Source organism: Musca autumnalis, unplaced genomic scaffold (assembly GCF_047663935.1).
Source record: "Musca autumnalis isolate F117 unplaced genomic scaffold, ASM4766393v1 scaffold_4, whole genome shotgun sequence".
Taxonomy (NCBI): Eukaryota; Metazoa; Arthropoda; class Insecta; order Diptera; family Muscidae; genus Musca; species Musca autumnalis.
In genome coordinates, this window is record NW_027411977.1 from 209,254,404 (window position 1) to 209,276,952 (window position 22,549).

At 36.9% G+C, this 22,549-nt stretch overlaps 1 protein-coding gene across 4 annotated transcripts; it reads right to left on the reverse strand.

Annotated features, from left to right (window-relative positions):
- Nucleotides 1–6,302: 6,302 nt before the first annotated feature.
- Pop2 (CCR4-NOT transcription complex subunit Pop2) lies at nucleotides 6,303–19,787 on the reverse strand. Of its 4 annotated transcripts, none has more exons than XM_073987507.1 (6): nucleotides 19,531–19,787; nucleotides 19,273–19,451; nucleotides 17,086–17,382; nucleotides 13,702–14,063; nucleotides 13,223–13,640; nucleotides 6,303–7,285 (listed from the first exon to the last, which is right to left on the reverse strand). In XM_073987507.1, exons 4-6 carry the CDS (start codon nucleotides 14,058–14,060, stop codon nucleotides 7,160–7,162), a joined length of 903 nt encoding a protein of 300 aa, XP_073843608.1. In that variant the 5' UTR covers nucleotides 14,061–14,063; nucleotides 17,086–17,382; nucleotides 19,273–19,451; nucleotides 19,531–19,787; the 3' UTR covers nucleotides 6,303–7,159. The 4 variants fall into 4 exon arrangements, with proteins under 4 accessions (XP_073843608.1, XP_073843609.1, XP_073843606.1 ...); XM_073987508.1 differs by having other exon boundaries at nucleotides 13,702–14,081; nucleotides 19,531–19,783; XM_073987505.1 differs by lacking the exon at nucleotides 17,086–17,382 and having other exon boundaries at nucleotides 19,531–19,769.
- Between the last annotated feature and the right edge of the window lie 2,762 nt (nucleotides 19,788–22,549).

A 22,549-nucleotide genomic window follows, 5' to 3' on the forward strand; every position in this document is an offset into this window, starting at 1 on the left:
GGCGAAACATTTACAATTTCATTATCATCATAAACGACACCGTTTTGTTGCAGACACAACCACTAAGTAGCGCAGGAAATATTGCAATAAGTAAAGGTGGTGGTGGTCATTTGCAAGGATTTTCGGATGATGTTTTGGCGCCACTATTTGCAGTTAAATCACAACTTTGTTATCAAAAGTTTGAGCTGAAAGTTAATGATGTACGATTTGTTAGTCATTTCACATTGGTACCAAGAACAACATCAAGAGCAGCGGCAACGTTCCAATTTTGGTAATCAACTTAATAACACAACTACGAGGGGAGTAGTGACCCAACATCCACAGCAACAACCTCAAACTATGCTAAAGAACATTGTCCTTGTTCTACATGCTCAGGCAAGTTATTCCATGATCAGAGAATCAGAATATTCTTCACTACCTTTTGATTGCAGATAAAGATCAGCAACTCAAATTGACAGTTTTCGGTTATAAGGACATTGAAATACATAGATCTATGATTTGAATGAAATACATGATAAATTGGTAGAGGAAAATGGCAACTACTAACCCTTTTCTGGATAAGTCTCTAATCCTGCGACTCAAGGAGCTCTCATGGCAATAATCTCACCATCAGGCTAGGGTGTTAAGACATCACTTCAGACCTCATTAGTCCAGGTGAGCAGCCTTTCGTTGGCCAAAACCGATTGATCTGATGCAGTCGAAGACTAGCGGGTCCGTCCACCTGATTATGTCCCTGACCACAATATCGACTGTAGTGTTTTCTAAGCCGAGATCTTCGCGATCAAAATGGCTGCAGAGTTGATCAAAAGTCTGGATGCAGAAATCTTTGAACCGGTGACTATCTTCGTTGATAGTCAGCCGGTTCTTAAAGCCATCAAATCCTCCAACATCAAGTCTGAGGCCGTTCTTGAGTGTAGAACTGCTTTGGTGAACCTCACAAACGCTGTCCGACTCTGCTGGGTACCGTGACATTATGGGAAACGAGAAGGCAGATGAACTGGCAAGACATGGATTCCAATCATCAAGTCTAGCAATCGCTGATTTAATCAAACCACCCATATGTCACCTTTTTCCGAGAGTGGAGACTTCTCTGACAGTTTTCTAACCATCACCAAATACAACCATCCTCCTTTCTTTATTACATTTTCATCTTTAATAATCCACCCAGCAAAATTTGACGGAAGGGGTTCTTTGCGATGACGTGATTTCATGTCATCTTTTGCATTGGTTCAAAGGAAGTCGTGGAAGATCCGATCTTTTCATTAGGATTTGAACCAATGCAAAGGAAGTCGTGAAAGATCCGATCTTTTCATCAGCATTTGTACCCATTCCATCGATCCAATAGAGATGATGTTTGTGTTTTTATTTACACACCTGTTTATTTTCATTTTGGTATGTTCCAGTACTACCCTCAGCCTTTAGGCTATGAAGGGTATATGGGCAAAACTGCCAATTATTTCATATTCCATTTCCAAAAAACTGAATTTTTTCTTTTCGCGCTACATTAACGATTTTTGGTACATAGGTTAAGAAAAAATTCCCTAGTACAAATCCGCTCGCGAGCAAATTTTTGGTTGTTGCGGACAAATGTTATCGCGGTTTTACTTCTGCTTTTAAGAAAAAATTATTATAAACACGCTAATTATTTTATTGAGCACAATTGTCACTAAAAAGTTATCACGAAGTGACGTCATTAAGTAGATTGCATAATACTTGTAAAATGTTTCTCAGCATTCGCGGAATTTACAAAAAATTGACAAAATTTTAAATGTAATCCGAATTTTTTGAAAATATAGCTCCATATACCCTTCAAAAATTACAAAAAAGTAACAGTTTTAAATAAAGACTTCACGGGGAATCAAATGAGACCAAACTTATAATCATCGGGATAGTAGTTAGGATATTATAGCCAAAATAAGCACATATTTGTGTTACAAAAAACTAATTTTGGTTTGGAATAATAGTTTTCACACGCATTCTAGAGTCGAACATATTGGAAAAATTCTATAAGAGTACTTCTTTTATTTTTCTTGAAACTCCCAAGAAAATGGGTGGATTTTGCTTTATCTACATTCACATAGAAGGTTTCCCATTGAGGAAAGTTATCGGGTTGTTGAAATAAATCATTAGACTTCTTAAACGGAAACAGAGTTCAAATAAACCGCTTTAACTTATATGCATTATTAAAATATGTGTAAATCGCGTAATTATCAAAATCGTTTTGTCCGCATGTGATTTTCATGTACAGCAAGACCATATCTTTTAATTTGTATATATTTTTCGAAATATAATTTGGACGCTAAGATGTAGCATCGGCTGCATCTTATCATTAAAAAATCTATAAAACATCGCTAATTTTCCCAAAGTTCATACAATTTCGTTCCGCATCCGGTTTTAGTGTCACCATGAAAATCTGCATCGATACATACCTATTTCAAGGCAATCAGTCAAGAACCGTGGATGTAGCATCACACACTATTTTTGGGATAAAATGAATGTAGTTCCCTTATCAGTGAAGTTTTTAAATCTTTGTTTCCGCAAAAAGGAAGATCCTGCACTAGTTTTTTCATAGCAGTGCAAGCTGCCGACAGAATACGCGATAAAATGCGCGATATTTTCAAAAACAATATTAGGTAATTTTCCTACCTTGGAATTTCTCGTATCTCGCGTTTTAGTAGATGGAATTTCACGAGTATTGATTTATTAGATCCGCAACGTAAAAATCAAAAATTTGCAATCAAGTACGAGTAAATCGAATGCCAATTGTAAAAATTTGGCCCGAAAAATATGATTTTTAGAAATTTGTTCACACAAAATTTTCGTATTTGGATACAGATTTCTCTGAAGCTGTGTAGGCTACATTCACGACACATATATCAAATAAATCAGAATCGTGAGTTCTTCATTCCTATATATGATTTTTTGAAAAACCTGTTTGCGGAACGTAATTATAAGAAAATTTCAAAAAACACTTAAAATCTGGCTTCAAAATGTCAGCATCATTTAATGGTAGACGCAGATCAAATTTTGAGAAGTTATACACTAGTGAGACGATCCTTATTTAGTTGCCTTCTACTTTTACTTTAACGGGAAAATCGTAAAAAGTGTGGTTTAATCACAAATCGAGAGAAAACAAAAAAAGACACGTTGGCTTCAACCCATTTTTACCCATTTTTTAACATAAATATAGCCACAGCTTCCACGCAAATCAACTTTGAAACCCAATATTTTTTGCCAAGTCTAAAAACATTTCATTTTATCCAAAAGCATTTAAATTGTACAATATACAACCACTATTCGCGAGTTATAAAGGGGTAAACCTTGGCTTCAACGATGTTAAATTTTCAATAATATTGCCCATATACACTTTCATACGGGCAAAATGTGCCTCATCGAAATAATGGTTTTAGACCCCAAGTATGTTTGAACGAAATGTGTTTCAGACAATTTGGAGTCGATTGAGCAATGTCCGTCCGTCTGTCTGTCTGGCTGGCTGGAGCGCACGATAACTCTCGAACGGATGAACCGATTCGGTTCAAATTTTGGCTTTCGTAATATTTTGTCCAAACTTAGTTTAAGTTCGAAGATGAGCTATATCGGTCCACTCCTTCCGGTACCTCCCCCACAAAAGTTCGAAAATGTTCGGAAAATGCGCACAATAACTCTTGAAGGGAGTAACCGATATGGTCCATACTTTGCCCATCGTGGAGCGTGTACCAGACTTAGATCAGGTTTTAATATGGACTCAATTGGTCCACTCCGTCGGGTACCTCCCACACAAAAATTTGGAAAAGTTCAGTTAAGGACCATCTCTCGAATCGCTTTGATTTTTGCTTTAACAACTTGTATTCACTGCCCTCCATACTACGGTATAAGTTTCATCAGGGGCAAGTCCATACTTCCTGAGAAAATAGCCTGAAAGTTGCAAAAAACCCCTATGACACCGTGTGAGGAGGTTGGAGGGCAAAATAACTCTCGAACAGGTCTGCCGATTCTGTCCAAAGTTTGGTCTTAGTAATATTTTGTCCAAACATAGTTTAAGTTCGAAGATAAGCCATATCGGTCCACTCCTTCAGGTACCTCCCCCACAAAAGTTAAAAAATGTTCGGTAAAATTGTGCGTACGATAACTCTTGAAGAGAGTAGCCGAACTGGACCATACTTTACACATCTTAATATATCTACCAGATATAGATCAGGTTCAAATATGGACAATATTTGTCCACTCCATCCGGTACCTCCCACACAAACTTTCGGATACATGTTCACTTTAAGACCTGCTTTCGAATCACTTAGATTTTTGTTGAAGCAACTTGCATTCGGTGCCTCAATTGCGATGGTAAAAGTTGTTTCAGGGGCAAGTCCATACTTCTTAAGCAAACATCCCTGAAGTTGTAAAAAACCCCTATGGTACCATATGTAGTGGCTGGAGATCCATTCTTTTTAGTATCTCCTCCGCAAAACTTTTGATCTCTAATCCTAATAAACATTTTTGTCAGTTCAAACGCCAAAAATTCCCTAAATACATGCGTTTTTTTGGGAAAAAATTGTTTCAATATACACAGGCTGAGGGTATATCTCTGTCGGCCAAGCCGACTGATACTTTTTTACTTGTTTTTACCATTTTTTCCGATAACATTAAGGAAAAATTGTTATCGTAGTAAAAATAAGTAGATTCTTGCAGTTTCTGGAACAGACCAAAGTTGTTAGAACTGTCGTCGTGATGTTGTCTTACATTTCCTGCATATCAAACAACTAAAACTTCTAAACAATTAGTATTATATGAAGTCCCAACCATCGAGCTAAAAATAGAATCGGACTGCACACATTGCTATTTTAAAAGTTCCCTTGTCTGTTCTAAATCTGACATAGAATGAAATCAATCAAATCTCGCTTCTTGGAATTTGAAAAAAAAGTCCGAAACGAAAAAGAAACAAGAATCTGAAAATAAAGAAGAAACTACTTTTGGAAAAAAAACAATTAAAAATAAATTAATTAAGCATAAATGGTATTTTTCATAAAAAGTCTCTCCTCCCCGTTCGTTACATTTTGTTCTTAGAGATCCCTAAAGCAAGCCGGGTTGTAGATCCCTACATATTTCCGTCACTAAACAAAAGAGTATAATGGGCCGATTCCGTACAGCGAGGCGAGTCATGTCGCGTCGTCTATCGTCTCTGTGACAAAATTTAAAAAATGCACTACGTACAGCGATAGAAAATAATCGTCGATAACAAGTTATTTTTATTTTTTTTTTATTTTATTTTTATTCGTTAGTAAAAATGTACGGCGACAGCTAATTTGTTGTCGCCGGAAAATGAACATTTCGGCGACAAAATTTGACGACGTCAGGCGATATTGCCATACGGAATCGAAAAATTGCATTTGACAACGCGACACGACTCGCCTCGCTGTACGGAATCGGCCCATAAATTACCAAAATGTTGTTATAAAATAACAAAATTATAAAATAAAAGTAATTTAAGAAATAAAAATACTTAAAGGAGTGCATTTGGAGTCCATGTCGAAATCTGAACTGGTGATGGGAAGATAATTGAAAAAACCTTTTGTAAGATGAAAGAATATCACTTGCGGAGAAAGGAGGAAGTAATCTTTTGCGTTGCAGCGGTGGTGATTACATTGCAATTTTGGATGTAAACTTTTGAAAAACTAAACTGATAAATTAATTGTAGTTATTTCATGAATTCGTTTGAATTAATAAAGAGTTTTGTTTTTCATGAAAACCATATTTCAATACAGCATTTCCATTTTCCAAACAATACATGAAAATTTCATGCCAAGGGGTTGGTGAAATTGACATGCCAAAGCATTGGTTAAAATGACATGTCAAAGCATGGGTGAAAATGACGTGTCAAAGCATTGGTGAAAATGGTATGTCAAATCATTGGTGGAAATGACATGCCAAAGCATTGGTGGAAATGACATGTCAACGCATTGGTTAAAATGACATGCTTAGGATCCAGAAAAGAACGTCATCTTTTGGGGTCCACGCTCATATAAAATTCATCGATGAAGATGCTAAAAAGATGACATGCTAGATCACCTGCACCCATGATTGAATGTCATCCTTGGCATCGAACATTTTGCTGGGTTAATTATTACTTTCCCAACCCCACCCTCTTTTTTCTTTATTTTTTCTCTCGTTTCTCTTCTTTTGTCTTTTCAGGTACTTCTGAACTTCTTTTTCTGATTTATGGATGATCACAATGGACCGAAAGGTCTCCGAGTGGCGTAGTCAATATATATTGCCTACCTGACCACAAGAGCCCAAAATAAAAAACTCAATTTGTTTAAAATATTTAAAATAATTACGTGTTGTTGTTTTTATTTTTTATATAATATATTTTTTGTTGTTGTTGTAATTAATAACTAATATAATGCTTTTTATTTACTTAGTAATTACATTAGTTTGTGTTTTGTTTTATAAAAAAATATTTTTCAGAGGAGAGAAGGAGGAGGAGCAGCAGGAGGAGAATGTTTTAAACTTTTAGGGCTTAGAGAAAGGCAGGGAGAGAGAGAAAGTATTTTGTTCTGAGTGGGTGAGTGGGTTGTACGATTTTGCGTTGTGGGGAAGGGGACAATGTTTTACAATCAACCACATAATCTTTGTATGACAACTTGTTATTTTATGTTTAAATATTTATTTTTTAGAAATTTTACGATTTTTTTGAATATTTATTTTTTGTTTATTTTTTTTTTTGGTATAATAAAACTATTTTTTTTTAATTTTTATTTGAATATAATTGTATGTGTGTATGTAATGCTATTGCAAATTGTAAAAACATTTTCTATAATAATTTTTATTTTGTTTTTTTTTCTTTATGCAAAAAGTTATAAATATTTTATGCAAGTTGGGAAGGGGGGAGGGGAGGGGACTGGTGTATAATTTCTTTATTTAAGTGAGGGGAGAGGGGTTTGTTTTATGTTTCTTGTTGTTGTTGTTCTTTTTGACTTTGCATATGTGCCACTTTATGTTGTTGATTTTTTTCTTTTGCCAGGATTTGCCATTTTTTTAGGTTATGAGAAGAGATATTATTTCTGTGACCATTGTTGTTGTTGTTCTTAATTTAGTTTTTTTTTCAATTTTTTTTTTATTTTAAATTGTGTGCAAAAATATTTTGCGTTCTCTCTTCAATTATAAATCACGTTGCATTTGTATTTTCACCATTACTTTCGTGGAAATTGGCACCATTGACAATAAACGATGTACCCAAACCGTACAAGTGCCCACAATATTTGGCATTGTCAATATTATCCTCGAAGAACATCTGTAAAGGAGAGAAAACAATAAGTGAAATATTAAGTAATTAAATTAATGAAAAGTTGCGGTATGTAAAACCTAATGTGAAAAATTTTTCCCAACGAAATGATATTGAATATATTCATGTATTCTATATTTAGAGTAGTATATTCTGAAATATACAGGTAATATATGAACCCGTTTTCCCTTCTATTGCTGTTTGTCCATAAATACTCGTTTCTGTTTGTTTGAAAAGACTCTCTTCCGGTAGCCTCTAATGTTTCCATTTGGCCATCTTTATGGTACCGCCGATTGTCTATAAAAAGTCAATTAAATAATACATAGTTAAGAGTTGCGCAAGGAAATCTATCTGTATGGGCTTGGTGCATCTGTATGGCGAGACCCGGGACGGTAGTTATATTTCTACTTAATTTAGCCTACGCAGATCTTGTCTGGTGACAGGAACTTGTAAACAAATCACTGCTGTTCAAGTCTGCAATGGACTGTGGCAATCCTGATCTCCAAAGCAAACAAAAGCACACCTCGAGCTGCTATTGTTTCAGTTCCAAGCAGTTAGGAGTGCATTGAGACTTCAAGAAACAGGATCATATCCATTTTCTAAAACATCAACGAAAGTTAAACAAATCCTTTCTCAAAAAAAAAAAAAAAACCGCCAAAGACTTCTCTGAACTCGACCACATTTTCCAACCTCTGCATCTGTTGCTCTAGTTCCAAGCAGTTGATATTTCGAGAAACAAGTTCCTATCGATTTTCTAAAAAACCATTGAATAGTCAAACTATTCTAATTCAAATTATTCCAAGCAAAGATACATGGACTGGACGTAAATTTATCCCCTAGACTCTTTGGCAAAGAAAAATCATTGGTGGTGTTGCCCACGGAAAAAGACCGACATTCAAAAACATTTACAAAGTTAATTTACATACATAAGTAAAAACTTTATTATTTATACCTCCGATATAAATTATATTGAAACCAGATTTTACCAATGTGGGTTGGATGACGTGTCTGAAACTTAAAAATTCTCAAATGAGGCGATACCGTGGACCTGTACCGACAATTCTCCGGAATATTTTATTTCCCCAATGAAGACTAAATAGCAAATTTCAGCAATTTTGTTTGGTTAATATGGCTAAAACCTTCACGATTTCAAAAATCGGGAGGTACCGTTCTATGCGGGAATTATTTTCTAGAATGTCTTATGCCCCAACGGGGTCTAAATACAAAATGTTTGCCATTTCGATTGGATAATGTGGCTGAAATCTTCAAAATACCGAAGATCGTTACCGTATCGTTCTGTATCAAATCCTGTTCCTGTACCGACAATTCTCAATTGGTATGGTTTGTACACCTAACGATGACAAAAAGCCCAAATTTTAGCAATTTACGTAAGATAATCCGTCAAACCCATTGAAATGCCGAAAATAGGGCGGTACCATTCCCGACGCATTTTTCGGGGCTATACCAAAACGTTGGCTTATATAAACCATTTTCAATATCAAAAGTTCTACGGAACAAAATACAATTTTATCCACCTACTTCAATCCGTTCGGATGCTAGAATGATTTCCATAGACGAACGGATATGGCTATATCGCTGATCAGAATATTATATATACTTTGTGGGATCTAAAATGATCACTTCGAGGAGTTACAAACGGAATGACAAATCTAAACCCAATGAGTCCGGACCCATGGAAACATCGGTGCTGTTTTTAAGTTTCTACGTGTCCAAAGCCCTCACCTCAAGACGTAAACCTGGTAACTGCACAATGGCATAAACATCAGACAAAAGAAATGACTTTGGAATCCGATATACACATATAGACAGAGGATATCGACGTCCAAGAAGCTCAAAATTCTGGACAATGAATGAAATTTCCCCGTAAATTTTGTCTTTCCGCCTTTGCAACTTAAGGGAGAATTGCCATTCATGATAACCCCCAATATCTTCTTGGGAACGTTCAAGCAAGGCTGTTAAAATGGTAACTGGGAACGCAGGCAATAGAAACAAAATATTAAAGCATTAGCTCGTATAAAGCCATTAGGACTGCAATCAATTCTCCTCGGGACGATCTGGCAATATACACAGATGGATCCAAAATGGAGTAAGGCACTGGCGCCGGTGTGTATTGCGAAAATCCATTAATCAAAACCTCATATAAGATTAACGATAGACATTCTTGCTAGCAGGCTCCAAATCATGAAAGGCTCTCATGTCATGAACCATAAACCCGCGAGCTGTTTGGGTATGTTCTGAGACACACTTCACCTTTTACTTCACGCCTCAAGCATTTTGTTCACCCTTTTTACTCATATTTTTTATTGCAAATTTCTTGGGGCTAAGACTCATTAGGGTATTTAAAAAGAAGAGTACACCTTAATCCGTCCATAAAATACTCGAAAATAAGCGTAAATGGGGCGAACAAAAAAACTTGATGCGTGAAGTCAGAGGTGAAATGTGTCTCAGAACATATAGGAATGAATAAAGGAAGGAATACAGGAAATATCTTTAAACGAAACAAAGTAGCAGATGAATTAGCTCGGATTGGCTTTAAGTCGTTCGATTTACCAATTGATGAATCAATTAGGCAAACTACCTTGAGAAGGCACACCGAACATGGCAAGTCTCGCCCGAGATTTTCCAACGTAGGACCATTTACCTTCTCTTACTCGACAAGTTAGGGATGAAGGTCACTGTAGAACTTATTCAGGGTGATTATGAATGTAAACTCCCCTTGAGTTTTGCCTTTCTGTTGTTTCAACTTAAAGGAGAACGTGAGAAAACTCACGGTGAGCCGATATTCATGATTGGGCTGATTACGAATCATCGTAGGGTTAGGCGTCTAACTTCAAGATAGGTTGACAGTGGTGTCAAATACTTTAGAGATGGCGAGTTATTCTGAACATAAATTCTCCGTGAGTTTTCTTTAAGTTGAAACGGCGGAAAAACAAAATTCAAGAGAATTTCCGTTCAGAATAAGGCTTTTAATCTGTACCCTCAATTTAAAGAAGCAATAACCATGTAATCTTCTCATCTTATGTATTAAATAAGCTCACCATAATATCTGATCGATCAGGCGCCTAATTACGACATTCGATTCGATCGAGTTTTTGGTCGTGAATGAAAAAATCGAACTATGAAAACCTGTGTTCTTCAAAGAACATTAAGAAAGTAGATGGTATAAAATGTGTTTATTTTTAAACAAAAACTAAAAAAAAAACAAACTTATTAATGAAAAGATGTAAATATTTTCTGAAATTGTTGAATAGTACTTTGGGTAATAATTTCGGAATGAGGCTGTGCTAGAACAAGTAAAAAAGTGTCAGCTTTGCTGACAGAGATATACCCTCAGCCTGTGTATATTGAAAGAATTGGGGGGTTTGAAAAAGTTTGGATGTATGAACCGACAAAAATGTTGATTAGTATTAAAGATCAAAAGTTTTGCGGAGGAGATACTTAAAAAAATGGATCGACATTGACCATTATGGAAGCGGATCTCCAGCCACTAGGGGGGTTTTACACCCTTCGGGCTGTTATCTCAAGAAGTATGGACTTGCCCCTGAAAAAAATTTTACCATCGTAATTGAGGCAGCGAATGAATGCAAGTTGCTTTAGCAATAATCAACGTGATTCGATTGCAGGTCTTAAAGTGAACTTATCCGAAATTTTGTGTGGGAGGTACCAGATGTAGTGGACAAATATAGCCTATATTTCAACCTGATCTATATCTGGTAGATATATTAGGATGTGTAACGTATGGACCAATTCGGCCACTCCCTTCAAGAGTTACAGTACGAACAATTTTTCCGAAAATTTTTGAACTTTTGTGGGGGAGGTACCTGAAGGAGTGGACCGATATGACTTATCTTCGAACTTAATTTATGTTTGGACAAAATATTACTAAGGCCAAATTTTGGACCGAATCGGCAGGTCCGTTCGAGAGTTATCTTGCGCTCCAACCACCTCACACGGTGTCATAGGGTTATTTTGCAGCTTTGGGGCTATTTTCTCAGGAAGTGTGGACTTGCCCCTGATGAAACTTGTTCCTGATGAAACTTGGCGGTGAATACAAGTTGCTAAAACAAAAACCAAAGTGATTCGAGAGCAGGTCCTAAACTGAACTTATCCCAAATTTTGTGTGGGAGGTACCGGAAGGAGTGGACCGATTGAGTCCATATTGGAAACTCATCTAAGCCTGGTAGACATTTCACGATTGGCAAAGTATGAACCAAATCGGTTACTCCCTTCAAGAGCCATCGTACGTACAAATCTTCCGAACATTTTCGAACTTTTGTGGGGGAGGTACCGGAAGGACAAAATATTACGAAAGCCAAATTTTGAATCGAATCGGTTGATCCGTTCGAGAGTTATCGTGCGCTCCAGCCAGCCAGACAGACAGAAGGACGGACATTGCTCAATCGACTCCAAATTGTCTGAAACACATTTCGTCCAAACATACTTGGGGTCTAAAACCATTATTTCGATGAGGCACATTTTGCCCGTATGATCGTTAGCATAAATGCTGAGGGTATAAAAATGTACGAAATGATTTATTTTTGTAAAACTTTTTGACATTGATGTAACAAATTGCTAATGCATCTACCTTAATAAATGTACGATTAGTGGTGCGAATAGGGTTTAATTGTTCGATTTTTTCCTTCGCGAACAAATACTCGATCGAATCGAATGTCGTTATTAGGCCCCAGATATGCTACTTGTATTTCAAAATAAGTCAATATTTTTTTTTTTTCGATTTTTTGAAAGTGATAAATAAATAGGGGTTACCCCGGCATTATGTTTTGGGATTCCTAACACATAGAGCTAATGTTAATGTAATTTTGTTCTTGTTATTTTTTAACTACTTTTTCGAATTTTTTGGGGTCTTCATTCGAATTGCATACAGATTTCATATATAATCAATTTATACATACTTACAAACTTGTAACGGAATACCAAAAATTGTGGATAAAATATTTTCCTTATTAGGGAAAAATTTCGACACATCAATTTGAAATATGAACTTGTTCCCATAGAGCCAATGAAAATTGCATAATAATGCAAAATATGTGATATGGTTTCAAAAATTGAATCGTTCTAAAGGTTCTAAAGAAATTGTTAATGAAGTTTCATTGGCTCTATATGGGTTTAGGGAACAAGTTCATATTAAAAAAAAAATTAATATTTTTGAAATAATTTCGAAAAAAATAAATACTTTTGAAATAAAAATACCAATGAAATATTTTTCTGTTTATGTTTTAATAAAAACATTTTCTTTTTAATTAAAAAAAAAAAACAATTTCAATTCAATTGATAACAATTTCATAAAAGCAAAAGATTTTACAAAACCAAGGAAAGAATGTGAAAGGGAACTCTAAGATAACTTCATTAACAATTCATATAAGAGTTTATGGTGTTTTCAATTTTAAAACTAATTTACATAAGGAACATATGTTTGCAGTTTGATACTGTGATTTTTGTTGAATAATATCATAAGTAAAATATGGAATTTGTAGAATTCATTATTACAAAAAGGCAACTCCCCTGTAATTGCACAGTTGTAATTCATTTATGATTTTGTAATAATGAAAACGTAAATGTAATTTAAATAATATAAACAAAAAAATCAATGTTAATTCTCCCAGGGGATATTATAGCAAATTCAAATCTTTTCAATATGAAAATCCGAAATTTTCTATATAGTTTTCAAAGAAAACAGTTTGCGAGTAGAAGTTAAAAAATACAATTCAATGAGTTATACATGAAATTAGTGACAAATGTGTAATGGATTTCGAATGGAATTCATTGTTAATTCATGACTAGTTAGGTAGTGGTAATAAATTGAAAATGAATGAGAAATTAAATATTATTGTTATTAAATTCCACAGCATAATCTAAAAATGTTGATGTGGGTTCAATTTCAAAATTATTATTTTCATTATATACCTCACGCATTTTGAAGAAAGCCATGCCCGTTAGTAAAGCATCAGAACCGGCTTGATGTTGGGGTCCCACACGACGTAACTCCAGTTGATCGGCTACCTCTTGGAGGCCACCTTTAAGATTTTTACATGATTTCATCAAATACTTAATGTCATAGATGTTGGGAAAATAAATGTGTAGCAAATCAAAAAATTCACTCTCATCTGCGGGTAAATTTTGATCGGTTAATAATTTCAGCAAATAACCAAAATCATAACCCGAATGGAAACAAAGCCATTTTATGTTGTCAACCAAAACAATTCCCGAAGACATTAAGAGTTCAGCGAAATCTAGAGGGTCAATGCCGTCCTCTTCATGTTTCTTAAATTGTATGCCAGAGTTTTGGAGCAAATCAATTGAATCTTGGGCGTACATGTCCTCGCTGGAAAGAAGGAAACAAGGCATATTATGAATAAAATAAAAAAAGTTATTTCAAAACTTACCTCAAGTTAAATTTAAAATTAAACTGCCATGTACTGTAGCCGGGTGGAGTTTTACCCTCATCATCCATAAATGTCAAACCCAATTGTATGATACGCAACAAATCCACATTGCAACGCAGCAATTGATAATGATAATCGGATGTTGAACGAAATTCACCCACAGGTCGGGCAACAACACCTGGAAATTCTGTATCCATTGCAACATAATGATATTTTTGCACTACTTTGCGTATGGTACGAAATTCCTCTTCTAAATTATGTTTCCATACATCGCGTATACCACACTCTTCATTACTGGGTATATTTGCATTATGGCCACCTGAACCATGACCACCGGCACCACCTACTGCTGAAGGCATTGCCTGTAAAGATGGCGAGAACTTTGTTTATACGATTTTAATATGTGTAGCAAATTTTGGACATGGGATATTTTTGGGATAAATCGAAAGAAAAAACGTATTAATAGGAATGGATGGAACTGAAAATATATGGAGGAGAAGTGAGTTTGGAATAAAAATTTTTTTCTGTGTATTCGATTTTATGTCAAAAAATGGTGAATTACCATTGTTATATGGTTAAGCATACTTTGAGTATCACCTACAGAATTTTTTATGGTTTACAAGGCATTTTGTTATTATAGAGTAGATGGCCCCAAGTACAATCTAATGTCGCCTACTGTGGAGTAGATGGCCCCAAGGGTCGTCTACTGTGGAGTCGATGGCCCCAAGGGTCGTCTACTGTGGAGTCGATGGCCCCAAGGGTCGTCTACTGTGGAGTCGATGGCCCCAAGGGTCGTCTACTGTGGAGTAGATGGCCCCAAGGTTCGTCTACTGTGGAGTAAATGGCCCCAAGGGTCGTCTACTGTGGAGTAGATGGCCCCAAGGGTCGTCTACTGTGGAGTAGATGGCCCCAAGGGTCGTCTACTGTGGAGTAGATGGCCCCAAGGGTCGTCTACTGTAGAGTAGATGGCCCCAAGGGTCGTCTACTGTAGAGTAGATGGCCCCAAGGGTCGTCTACTGTGGAGTAAATGGCCCCAAGGGTCGTCTACTGTGGAGTAGATGGCCCCAAGGATCGTCTACTGTGGAGTAGATGGTCCCAAGAGTCGCCTACTGTGGAGTAGATGGCCCCAAGGGTCGCCTACTGTGGAGTAGATGGCCCCAAGGATCGTCTACTGTGGAGTAGATGGTCCCAAGAGTCGCCTACTGTGGAGTAGATGGCCCCAAGGGTCGTCTACTGTAGAGTAGATGGCCCCAAGGGTCGTCTACTGTGGAGTAGATGGCCCCAAGGATCGTCTACTGTGGAGTAGATGGTCCCAAGGATCGTCTACTGTGGAGTAGATGGTCCCAAGAGTCGCCTACTGTGGAGTAGATGGCCCCAAGGGTCGCCTACTGTGGAGTAGATGGCCCCAAGGGTCGTCTACTGTAGAGTAGGTGGCCCCAAGAGTCGTCTACTGTGGAGTAGATGGCCCCAAGGGTCGTCTACTGTGGAGTAGGTGGCCCCAAGGGTCGTCTACTGTGGAGTAGATGGCCCCAAGGATCGTCTACTGTGGAGTAGATGGTCCCAAGAGTCGCCTACTGTGGAGTAGATGGCCCCAACGGTCGCCTACTGTGGAGTAGGTGGCCCCAAGAGTCGTCTACTGTGGAGTAGATGGCCCCAAGGGTCGTCTACTGTGGAGTAGATGGCCCCAAGGATCGTCTACTGTGGAGTAGATGGTCCCAAGAGTCGCCTACTGTGGAGTAGATGGCCCCAAGGGTCGCCTACTGTGGAGTAGATGGCCCCAAGGGTCGTCTACTGTAGAGTAGATGGCCCCAAGGGTCGTCTACTGTAGAGTAGATGGCCCCAAGGGTCGTCTACTGTAGAGTAGATGGCCCCAAGGGTCGTCTACTGTAGAGTAGATGGCCCCAAGGGTCGTCTACTGTAGAGTAGATGGCCCCAAGGGTCGTCTACTGTAGAGTAGATGGCCCCAAGGGTCGTCTACTGTAGAGTAGGTGGCCCCAAGGATCGTCTACTGTGGAGTAGATGGCCCCAAGGGTCGTCTACTGTGGAGTAGATGGCCCCAAGGATCGTCTACTGTGGAGTAGATGGTCCCAAGAGTCGCCTACTGTGGAGTAGATGGCCCCAAGGGTCGCCTACTGTGGAGTAGATGGCCCCAAGGATCGTCTACTGTGGAGTAGATGGTCCCAAGAGTCGCCTACTGTGGAGTAGATGGCCCCAAGGGTCGCCTACTGTGGAGTAGATGGCCCCAAGGGTCGTCTACTGTAGAGTAGATGGCCCCAAGGGTCGTCTACTGTAGAGTAGATGGCCCCAAGGGTCGTCTACTGTAGAGTAGATGGCCCCAAGGGTCGTCTACTGTAGAGTAGATGGCCCCAAGGGTCGCCTACTGTGGAGTAGATGGCCCCAAGGGTCGTCTACTGTAGAGTAGATGGCCCCAAGGGTCGTCTACTGTAGAGTAGATGGTCCCAAGAGTCGCCTACTGTGGAGTAGATGGCCCTAAGTGTCGTCTACTGTGGAGTAGATGACCCCAAGGGTCGCCTACAGTAGAGTAGATGGTCTCAAGGGTCGCCTACTGTAGAGTAGGTGGTCTCAAGGGTCGCCTACTGTAGAGTAGATGGCCCCAAGGGTCGTCTACTATAGAGTAGATGATCCCAAGGGTCGTCTACTATAGAGTAGATGATACCAAGGGTCGTCTACTATAGAGTAGATGATACCAAGGGTCGTCTACTGGGGAGTATATGACCCCAACGGTCGTCGACCGTGGAGTAGACGACCCCAAGGGTCGTCTACTATTGAATAGATGGCCCCAAGTACAATCTAATGTAGAGTAGATGGTTCCAAGAGTCGCCTACTGTGGAGTAAATGATCCCAAAAGTCGCCTACTGTGGAGTAGATGGTCTCAAGAGTCGTCTATTGTAGAGTAGATGGATTTTCCTAAATAAGTGAACACCCTCCCATTCGGGTGGTGTTCATTCCCAGAATTACTCTACGTTTTTAGAACAAGTGAAGAAAAATTACATATTTTAATAATGGTTCCAAAATTCACAAATAAAAAAAGACTTTAACACTTAACAAAAAAAAAAATTAAGCGTTGAAACAAACAACTTGGAAATGAGATAAATATTACTACTATTATGTTAGAGGGAACAACAACAAATTATACCATTTTACATACATATTTAAGCAGATCAATTGTAAGGGACGGAGGAGTTGAAAGAATAAAACAACAAAAAGGCATTAATAATAATGCAAATTTTAATAGTTCTAATCAACAAATAAAGGAAAAGGGATTTGTGCAAATCAAAAGTGAATTAATTAACAAGTCCTAAGGGCAATGGAGAGTGGGAAAGAAAACAAAACGGTGTAATTTTTTTTTAATTTGTTACTTACATCAATTGTTGCAGATGACTTTGTTGCTGCGTCAGCCACGATTTCTTTGAAAATAGTTTCGATAAAAACAATTGACCAGTGGTAAAGTGAGTTTCTTTTGTGGTTTTCTATTGAATTATTGCAGATTTCTTTTACGAAAATTGTATGATTTGCTTGTTTTGGAATTTGAAATATCTTGGTTTAATTTATTGCATAAAATTTCATTGGCATTCACTAAAATTTTCAATATTTATTTTGCTATTACTTCATTCACACACAGTTTCTTTGAGAGTTTTGCAGTACGGCGAAAATAAATGCCTGCAAAATATATAAGAAAAAGAATAGACAAGAAAACAGGAGGAGAAAAAGAAAAACATATTCGTGAAAAAAGTTCTTCTTATTAACAATGTTTGTGTGGGTTTCTGTGAGAATGTGTGAAGATCTTGGAAGGAAAATTATTATTGTTATTTAATGTATTTTATGGAAGAATGTATTTGAATAATTTCATTATGCTGATAACTCTTTACTCTTATAGTCAAAATGTAAACAATTTTGAAAACTTTTTTTATGTTGTTTTACTAAAATGTAGGGATATGTTAAACAAAAAATTATAACGGGTATAATTTTGAGTTGATCTGCTCAAATGATTGAAAACCAATTTTTAAACCAAATAAAAATATTTTAGAAAATTAACAATATAATATTAAATTAAAAAATAATTATGACCATAAATTGCTACGATTCCCATGGTAATGATTTTTGGCGACTAAAGTCTACAGAAATAAGCAGTTACAGAAAACCAGAAGTCAGCTGAAGAAAGCCTTTAAAACGAGCTGAAAGGAATCTTTTTAGACGAGATGAAGGGAGACTTTATAGACGAACTGAAAAGCGACGTTTAGATCTTAAAGCCGAGCTGAACGCGTTCTATTTAAATGAATTGAAGAAAGTGTCTATAGATGAGCTTTGGGGCGACTTAATAGGCGAAGTGGAGGACAACTTTTCAGATTTTATAGCCGTGCTGAAGACAGTCTATATACACAAACTGAAGGGAGTGTCTTTATTGACAACTTTACTAGGTAGACTTCACAAACAAGGAGAAGGGAGACTTTAATAGACGAGCTGAAATGATTCTTTATTGAAGGGCTGAAGGTCGAATTTATAGACGTGCTAAAGTAGGTAGGACATGTCGAAGAGCCGAAATAAGTATTTATAGACGCATGGAATACTTTTTTTTTATACGAGTTCCAAAAAGTCTCTATAGGTTCCACAAAGGCACTCTTTATATATGGGCTGAATTCAGTATGTATAAACAAGCTGAAGTGAGTCGTTGTAAATGTGGAATTGAAACCCAGTAGATTTAACGCCTACGCTGGCTGGGAGCTCTAGCAGAGCAGTCAATTGGACTGCAGCTTCCCATTGAAAATGAGGTTGAAACTTCAATCCCTAATTGGAGTGGTGTTGAAGACCGGGATATCGATCTATATAACCATAATCATCGGTCAATGATAGTTTTTATTTGGGCTTAAATTTCTTTACCGACCCACCGCAGAAAATTATGAAAAAAATTACCACAAATAGTGCTTTTCATGTCGATTGCAACGATGTATTTCTTTTGCGGAATTGTATACTTTCCGAAATATTGGCCTCCAAAGTTCCGAAAATAACCTTGTTTAATTGGAAGAAATTTTTATATTTTTTTCTACGGGTTGGTAAAGGAAATTTGTTTCTTAAAGAATTATCCTTGAAGAGGACAAATGTCGAATAAGTAAACAATTCTCATCACCTAAAAATGTGCTTGCATTTTGTTTCCGTCGGTGTAGACCCTGAAAATATTGTGAGAGAAGAAGTGTTGTTAAGGTAGTAAACAGGGCACACAACAGTATAGTAACAGTATAGTACAAATGAAAATAATATTTTAGAAATTATAAACTTAGTCTGTTTTGCCCAGTACTTATTGGTACACAAGAATTAAAAGAATTTATCTGTTTGGTTTTGGACGTGACCAATGCCAAAGAATACAATGTGCTAAATAATTTTATCTGAATTGAACGTCTCTAAATTTCTAATCGGAATACACTCTAAAATGGTTACTACTGCGGGTTTGTGGGTTTGTAAAGGGAATTTCTTGGGAGGGATAATAATGATTGTGTCAAATTTTCTTTGTTTTGTGATTCATTGACTCTTCCACAAATAATATTTAATACATACCCATTTCATATTTTGTGGTGGCTCGTTGTAAAGCGCGTATTATTATTTAATGTTGTTGTTGTACGTTGCCGCCGCACAATGTCTCTTGCTGCCCGCGTCTTTCTGCCGTGGACAAGAAGTAAGAAGTGATTGTCCTTAAAATTTGCTATTTTGATAATTCCACACTCTTTGTTTCTATGCTGCAATTGTAAATAAAAGTATGGGTTTAAGTAATTTTATTCGTTTTTATTAATTTGTTTCAGGGTTATTATTTTGTACCTCGAAATTTCTAGCTGCGTTCCTACGTTTTCTTTTTTGGCCAAATAAAGAATTCTATTGCGAATTCTATACCTATTAAGCAAAAGTCTGCAAACTGTTGTTTATAAAACTAATAGAGGATTACACAAAATGCAAAAATATGTTTGTTTTTTCTATTAAATAAATACAAAAAAGTAGTTGATTAAACTATTGACAAAATTTCGCACGAACTGATTCAATGATGTGATTCTGTGAAGTGAACTATGAGAACCATATACATATCTATCGTTCATGATTTAGTTCATGACCTAGTGCAAAGTAGAGTTGTACAGTCTAGTTCATTTGAAAGATCTATAGTGGAATACTGTAACTCATTTTTGAGTTCGACAAAAATCGGTAAAATTAAAACGCAAAATTATGAACGAAAAGTATCAACAAAAGCTGGCAACACTGTTGCTATAGATAGGACTTAGCAACAGCAAAAATCGGTAAAATTCAAACGCAAAATTATGAACGAAAAGTATCAACAAAAGCTGACAACACTGTTGATGTAGGTAGGACTTAGACTATGTTTACATTTTCGAAATCCACTCGATTTCATCTCTCAATTCCTTTGTGTATACGTCAAATGAAAACTCATCTGAAATCGATTGGATTTCATTTGACGTTTGAGCAATGAAATTGACAGTTGAAATCGAGTGGATTTCATAAATGTAAACCAAGCATTCGTCCCAATTTACATTAGGCGAGTTTACTTGCGGCAATTGTCAGTTTGTAGGTGAGAGAGGGTGCTGAGAGGCAAAGGGTTACCATATGCCTCACTTCTCTCTCCTACAAAATGACAATTGCGGCAAGTGAACTCGCCCAATGTAAATTGGGACTTTGCAACAGCTTTCTTTGGGTTGTTAGTACAAGTTAACAACCAAAAGAAAGCTGTTGCAAAGTGCTGAGAGGCAAAGGGTTACCATATGCCTCACTTCTCTCTCCTACAAAATGACAATTGCCGCAAGTGAACTCGCCCAATGTAAATTGGGACTTTGCAACAGCTTTCTTTTGGTTGTTAACTTATACTATGTTTACATTTACGAAACCCACTCGATTTCATCTGTCAATTCCTTTGTGTATACGTCAAACGAAAACTCATCTGAAATCGATTGGATTTCATTTGACGTTTGAGCAATGGAAATCGAGTGGATTTCGTAAATGTAAACATAGTATTACCGTAAAATTTCGGTAATTACGGAATTTATTAGCATTTTTTATGATTACCTGTTCAGGCGATGATGATCATATGTTTTAATTTTATTATTTTTCTCTTTCGTGACGAGCTTATTCATCAGAAGGTTTTTGTAAACGAACAAGTAATACCCCGGTTACACTATTGAAGGTTATCCCACTGGGTTTAATAGATCCAGTGGGTTAATCTTTGCTGGTTACTTTGCTGGTTACTTAGCTTTTCGAGTATATAAACTGTCAGCTGATGTTTGTTTACGTATACATACAAAATAACTAATAAAGCCGTGTTTTACACTTTTACAATTTCTCGTATGAGATATCGTCCCCTCTTTGCTCATATTGGTATATTTTACACACGGGGATGCATTTTTGTATCATGGTATCAAGCATACTTTTTGTTAAAAAAGTGTCTAATATAAAAAAATAAATAATTTTATGATTTTCAACTAACTTTAGATTTATTAACTCCATAAAATCTCATGCGAAAAATTCTGTTGCAAAAACAGTTGCAACTTTTGGTACCTTTTGAGTAGAGTTGGATTTTTTGCACAAATATCGAATACAACACTGTATTTTTGGTGGATTTGTGCCGGATTTAAAATAAACCCAGTCGTGAGAGGATTTAATTTTTGTATGGCAAATCTGGTCAGATTTGACCAGATTAAGCAATAAATCCTCATGAAGTGGGTTAACCCGGCAAAAAACTGTAGTGTAACCGTACTATAAAAAAGTATCAGTCGGCTTTGCCGACAGATATATACCCTCAGCCTGTATATATTGAAACAATTTTTTCCCAAAAACGTATATATTTAGGGGTTTTTAAAATTTTGGGAATTTGAACCGACAAAAATGTTCATTAGGATTGGAGATCAAAAGTTTTGCCGAGGAGATACTAAAAGGAATGGATCTACGCCGACCATTATGGAAGTGGATCTCCAGCCACTACATATGGTGCCATAGGGGGTTTTTACACCCTTCGTGATGTTTGTTCAAGAAGTATGGACTTGCCCCTGAAAAAACGTTTACCATCGTAATTGAGGCAGCGAATGGAAGTTGCTTCAACAAAAATCAAAGTGATTCGATAGCAGGTCTTAAAGTGAACTTATCCGAAATTTTGTGTGGGAAGTACTGGATGGAGTGGACAAATATAGTCCATATTTGATCCTGATCTATATCTAGTAGATATATTAGGATGTGTAAAGTATGGACCAATTCAGCCACTCCCTTCAAGACTTACCGTATGAACAAATTTTCCGAACATTGACAATTGCGGCAAGTGAACTCGCCCAATGTAAATTGGGACTTTGCAACAGCTTTCTTTGGGTTGTTAGTACAAGTTAACAACCAAAAGAAAGCTGTTGCAAAGTGCTGAGAGGCAAAGGGTTACCATATGCCTCACTTCTCTCTCCTACAAAATGACAATTGCCGCAAGTGAACTCGCCCAATGTAAATTGGGACTTTGCAACAGCTTTCTTTTGGTTGTTAACTTATACTATGTTTACATTTACGAAACCCACTCGATTTCATCTGTCAATTCCTTTGTGTATACGTCAAACGAAAACTCATCTGAAATCGATTGGATTTCATTTGACGTTTGAGCAATGGAAATCGAGTGGATTTCGTAAATGTAAACATAGTATTACCGTAAAATTTCGGTAATTACGGAATTTATTAGCATTTTTTATGATTACCTGTTCAGGCGATGATGATCATATGTTTTAATTTTATTATTTTTCTCTTTCGTGACGAGCTTATTCATCAGAAGGTTTTTGTAAACGAACAAGTAATACCCCGGTTACACTAT